The sequence below is a fragment of the Colobus angolensis genome, unplaced genomic scaffold (assembly GCF_000951035.1).
Source record: "Colobus angolensis palliatus isolate OR3802 unplaced genomic scaffold, Cang.pa_1.0 Scaffold9, whole genome shotgun sequence".
Lineage (NCBI taxonomy): Eukaryota > Metazoa > Chordata > Mammalia > Primates > Cercopithecidae > Colobus > Colobus angolensis.
In genome coordinates, this window is record NW_012122931.1 from 828,761 (window position 1) to 834,760 (window position 6,000).

The window sequence follows — 6,000 nt, forward strand, 5'->3', positions numbered from 1 at the left end:
ATTTGCATTTGTATTTGGGAATTGTTGATTCAAGTCCTTTGCCCATTTTTTTTTTTTAGGTGGAGTCTCGCTCTGTTGCCCCAGCTGGAGTGCAGTGGCCGAATCTCGGCTCCCTGCAGCCTCCACCTCTTGGATTTAAGTGATTCTCCCGCCTCAGCCTCCCGAGTAGCTGGGACTATAGGCACACACCATCACGCTCAACTAATTTTTTTAAAAAATATTTTTAATGGAAACAGGGTTTCACTATGTTGGCCAGGATGGTCTCGAACTCCTGACCTCAGATGGTCCTCCCACCTTGGTCTCCCAAAGTGCTGGGATTACAGGCATGAACCACCACACCCGGCCCCGTTGCCCATTTTTAATGGTGGTATTTGACTTTTTTATTAAGTTGTAGGAGTTCTTTATTCTGTCTGGGTAGAAGGCCCTTATCCTGTGTAAGACTTGCAAATGTTCTCTCCCATCCCGTGTGTTGCCTTTTCACTCTTTATAAGTGTCCTCTGATGCACAAAAGTGCTTGTGATGAATGTGCTTCCATCTGACTTTTGCTTTTGTGACCTGTGCTTTCAGTGTCCTCGCCAGGAAACCCTTGCCATTTTCAATTCCCCATGCTTTCTTCCAGAGGCTGTACAGCTACAGATCTTGCCCTTATGTCTTTGTTCCATGTCTAGTTAATTTTTGGACGTGATGTAAGGTAAGCGACCAGCTTCACGCTTCTGCACGTGGCCATTGGATCCTCCCAGCACCACTTGTTGGAGACTCCCTGCGGGTGGCTTCAAGTGCCCTTGTCGAAATCGTGTGAACACATACGTGACGGTTCATTTGACTTCGCTTCCTGCAACTTTGCTGACTCCGTTTAATATTTTCAGCAGGATTTTTTGCGTGGAATTTTCGGGATGTGGAAAGGGTTTAAACAAAACCTGACATAAGGCCCTTCCTGCTGATCTTCCACAATTCTGTGACTCCATCCACGGCCAGGAGTTCCATCTTGCAATTTGGGGCTTTCAGAGCCCACCCGAGCCAAAGTGGGGCCGTGTGCCAGGACCATGTGCTTGGTGCACACGTGCCATCCCTTGTTGATGGGTCAGATGAGGGCACTGAGGCCGAGTGGGCCGACCCCCATGGGCACTGGGAGATGCTGTGCCCACCCAAGCCCAGCTGACTGGGAGCCCATGTTCTGGATGTCCTCACTCGGCCTGTCCCTTTCCTTGTGGGTCACCACTTGGAAGAACTGGGGACCGATCCCACTCCACTGCTTTGCTGGAGAAAAATGCAAGATGCCTCAGCAACCAGTGATTCTGTGACGTTAGAGAGGCCCCTGGATTTCCCCAGACTCCCTCACTTTGTCGGGAAGCAGGTGTGGCCCCCGTTTTCCTCCTTCATTCAGGGACTGTTTCTTGGGCCAGGTTGTACATGGGGTATGATGGAGACCCGGACCCAGCTGACTCCATCCTCGCTGAGCTGCTGGAGCCAGGAAGGATGGGACCACTCCCTCCCTTCCACCCGTGAACTCCAACCCTCTCACTGAGCTGGGTGACGGGTCTGTGTCTGAACAGGGATCCACAATTGGAGGGCTGTGGATAGGTGCACTTTAAAAATTATTTTTCCTGTTTCAAAATGTGATTGGCTTTGAGCCCTGAGATCCTCCATAGGCTGTGTAAAATTAGAACCCCGTTGACAAGGCAATCTTTGTCAGGGGCCTACGGCTTGCACCAGGGAAGCAGGGGAATGTCAACAGTACATTTTCTGTGTCAATTTTGAGTTTTGTAGGAGGCCTGGGCAAATGGCAACCTAGAGCAATTTGCGCTATTTTCAAAGCTTTTAGAATCTAGCCCCTCGGAGGCCATGTGATTTAAAGTGTCAGGTTTATAAGGAGCTGCCCCTGTGGTTGAGAGAGCAGCCTCTGCCCTCCCTCCCACAGATGTATCCCAGCGGGAGCTGTACGGGGAGGGCCTTTCCGCTCAGAACAGCGGTGGAATCAGCTCCTCCACTGTCTGGGATCCTGCAATCAGCCTAGCTCTCCCCATTCCTTTTGTGAGCTCTGTGGTCCCAGGGCTGAGCACTCAGGCCTTCCCATGGGAGTCAGTGGGTTAAGGGTTTGCCTGGAGGTGAGGACGCAGACTCTAGTTACTGGGTGTGGACGTGCCACGCACCCGAACCAAGTGTGTGAGGAAAATCCCGTCTCCTGTGCAAGGAGCCCCCCACGCTGCCTGTGGCCTCCACGAAGCCAAGTGCTAGCCTGATGTGCAGATGTGCAGGACACACCCTCCCAAAGTCACCAGCTGTCCTCAGCAGAGCTGGGTGTGCCTGGGCCCGGCTCAGTGCCTCTGGGAGCCTCTGTGTCTGCCTCAGCCCATGGACATGATTGACAGTGTTCCCACCGGTTGCATGGGCCACGGAGGGACGAGATGAAGCTTAGCCCACGAGCACATAATCGGCACTGTCACTTCTGCAGGGCTTGGGGTCACCATGTCTTTCACAGTCAGGTATCCACAGCCCCACAGGCCTTTCTCTCCTGCCTCCCACCATGTCCGCTGCCCAGCACCTGGCCTTTGCACCCTCACCTGGAAGGCCCGTCTGCGATGGCAGTCTCCTGCTCTGCCTGCCAGCCTGGTCTGGTGTCCCAGGCGCAGGGGCCTTGCTTTGCAGCCTCTTCCCCACCCAGAACATGGCTGTGCTCACGGCCGAGCTGAGTCCTGAAGGGCAGAGGCTATGGCTGTCTTCAGAGCCCTGTGCCGGGCTGAGTCTGACCAGAATGGTGGGTGATGGGCTCCTCGGACAACGGGCTTGGAACCTGGCTGTCCCCTTCCCCGATGCCTCTGTCCCCACCGAGCGCAGCCAGGGTGGTGTCCCTTGAGCTGGGCTGCTGCCTTCCCCCTGTTCCTGGCAGATGTGTCTCGGAGCTTCTGAAACAGATAAAGCGGGGCTCCCAACCCCGTCTTACAGACAGGGAAGGGTGAGAAGCTTGCCCCAGGGTACTGCTGCGGACTGAGTGGTGGCCCCCAAAACAGATGTCTACATCCTAACTCGCCAGAACCCGCCTTATAACTCGCCTTATTTGGAAATAGGATCTTTGCAGGTGTAATTAAGGTCAGGATCGCCAGATGACATTATGTAAGGCTAGGGAAGGTCCCAACTCCAGTGACAAGTGTCCTTAGAAGAGACACAGAGGGGAGGCCGTAGGGCTGAGGCAGAGATCACAGTGACGCAGCCACAAGCTGAGGGGCACCTGGAGACAGAAGGACGCTCCCTGGAGAGCGGAAGGGTGGTCCCCAGAGCCTGCAGGGGGAGCGTGGCTCGCCCACATGGTGAATTTGGATTTTGCGCCTCCAGAACTGAGAGGGAGTTTCCTGCCATTGGTTTAAGCCACCAGTTGTGGTCATTTGTTATGACAGACAGGAAACCAACCGAGTCCTGGAGAAAATCTGAGGTCTCCAGACAGCAAACCTGCCATCTCCCCTTCCCAAAGGGGACCCCCTACTTCTCCTCAGAGATTTCCGCAGCAGCTGGAGGGAGCAGCTCTTCAAGACCCCATTTGTTGGTGGCAGTCTGGCTGGGACCCAGGACCAGCTGGTAAACATGGTGACGGTAGGAGCTGTCCACCAGGAAGTGGTAGCCTGGGCCTGGACCTCGGCCATCTTACGTGGCCACATCTAAGCCATGACCTTGTCCCCCAGGTCCGGGCCATACGGCTGTCCTTTGTGGGGGAGCTGGGCTGGGAGCTGCACATTCCAAAGGCGTCCTGCGTGCCTGTTTACCGGGCTGTGATGGCCGCGGGTGCCAAGCACGGCCTCGTCAATGCAGGGTACCGCGCCATCGACTCCCTGAGCACTGAGAAAGGTGAGTGCAGGGTCTCGTTGGCACAGGGCACGGGGCAGAGAGGGAGGGGGGCTGGTTGGGGATGACGTTTGAGACACCTGGAGGCCGAGAAGCTGTTTACCTTCCCTGTGTTGTCACCCGGCTTCCTTCTTTCCACACCAGGATTTCCTCCCCCACGCCCCAGCGCCCGACATCCTCCATTTCCCCAAACCCTCTTGCCGCCCAGGGTCTTCGTGCAGGGCCCCAGGGACCGTGTTGGGATCTGCGACACCTGCACACACCTGGACTCAGCTGAGGTGCTGCCCGGCACCTGGGGGGCAGGCCCAGGTTGGGTTGGCATTGAGGGCCTTGGTTTCTCAGAACTGTGAAGAATAGAGCAGGGGAGCAGGTGCTGTGGTCTCTGGAGGAAGCCCAGACCCTTGTCCACAGCAAGGATGGGGGCTTAGAGCGGGCTTTGGGCAGTTCCCCAGGGTGTTGGTCACCCAGCTTGGGCATTGGGAAGCTCCCCCTTCACGCGCCCGTCCCTGACACGCCCACCTGAGGCTGCAGAGGGCTGCAGTGCTGATGGACAGTCTGCTCGGGGAGGGGGAGTCACCCCAGGGAACCTTCTGGAGTTGGGGATGCCCCTGCCTCCTGCCCAGGTGACTAAGCAGCTCTGAGGGTGTGGGTAGGGGCTGGAGGGGGTGGGTTTAGGCAGCATCCTCATGCATCTCCTGAAGGGCTTATCCCCCTTAGGGTGGCACCAACCCGGTGGTTCCCTTTCCCACAGGCTACCGGCACTGGCATGCAGACCTGCGGCCAGACGACAGCCCCCTGGAGGCAGGCCTGGCCTTCACCTGCAAGCTCAAGTCACCGGTGCCCTTCCTGGGGAGGGAGGCCCTGGAGCAGCAGCGGGCCGCAGGCCTCCGCCGGCGCCTGGTGTGCTTCACTGTGGAGGAGTGAGTATCCCGCTGTCCCACACCCACCCGGAAGCAACTGCCTACAGCCAGGGCAGGCAGGCGCTTCTCAGTCCCCCAGTCAAAGCCCCTGGTACTAACACTTCCCATGTGCCAGCCATGCTCTTCCAGAACACACCCAGCAGTCCACTGCAGATAAGGAAATCAAGGCCAAAGAGAGAGGCCATCTGGCCAGGTCATATGCTGTTAAAGGCAGAAAGGCAGAGAGAATTTGCTCTTTCTTTTTTTTGAGACGGAGTCTCACTCTGTTGCCCAGGCTGGAGCGCAGTGGCGCGATCTTGGCTCACCGCAACCTCCGCTTCCCAGGTTCGAGTGATTCTCCTGTCTCAGCCTCCCGAGTAGCTGGAATTACAGGCACCTGCCACCATACCCAGCTAATTTTTATATTTTTAGTAGAGATGGGGTTTTACCATGTTGGCCAGGCTGGTCTTGAACTCTCCTGACCTCGTGATCTGCCTGCCCGCCTCAGCCTCCCAAAGTGCTGGGATCACAGGCGTGAAGATCCCAAAGTGCTGGGATTCAAACCAGGCCAGTGTAAGGTTGCACACCTGGGGCCCCTCCCAGGCCAGCAGGGCCCGTGGGGAGATAGGGAAGGCTCCATGCTCTTCGAATGCAGGTCTCAAAAGAGAAAGGTGCAGCCAAGCCCAGGCCACCCCACTGCGGCAGGTCTAGGCTGAGGGCCTTGGGAGGGTGAACCCAGGGAGCCTGACCTCCCAGTCACTGCGCCATGACCTCCCATCCTGTTCTGGTTCAGTTTCCCCACAGCCCTGTGATGGGAGGAGAGGGACTCTGCTGGGGCCACCATCCTCATTTACAAACGGAGACCACATGGTGCCAAGGAGCAGGGGACTCATGCCCAATCACACAGCAGAGGTGGAAGGAGAGACTCTGCCTGAGGTTGACCTGACCTCCTGCTGTCCCCACTGAGAGTGGCTTTGAGCATGCTGCTGGAGCCCAGTGCTCCCTGAGCTACTGGGAGAGTTTGGATTCCAGGAACCCGAGTCCCACTTGGGTTACAGGGCAGTCTGAGAAGCTCAGGCCCTGCTCAGAGGCCCTCCCATGGTGCCGGTGGGGGTCCGAAGCACAGGTCTCCGGGCAAGTGGGCAGCTTTGGGCTCTGTGGACGTGGAGCTGACAGCCAGCTGCAAACACTGCCACTTCTCCCAGGTTTCTGGAGCCTTCAAAAGGAGTGTCAGAGTGAGGAGGGGAGGAAGAGGGAGGGTGAGGGA

The 6,000-nt window shown here is 57.1% G+C and overlaps 1 protein-coding gene across 3 annotated transcripts in view; it reads left to right on the forward strand.

The window, feature by feature from the left end:
* The window catches only part of SARDH (sarcosine dehydrogenase), an 88,626-nt gene that overhangs the window by 76,957 nt on the left and 5,669 nt on the right, over window positions 1-6,000 (forward strand). For all 3 annotated transcript variants that reach the window (XM_011931111.1, XM_011931114.1, XM_011931113.1), the window contains 2 exons: window positions 3,675-3,837; window positions 4,586-4,754. In XM_011931111.1, coding sequence (XP_011786501.1) covers window positions 3,675-3,837; window positions 4,586-4,754 — 332 coding nt within the window. The remainder of the gene's footprint in view (window positions 1-3,674; window positions 3,838-4,585; window positions 4,755-6,000) is intronic.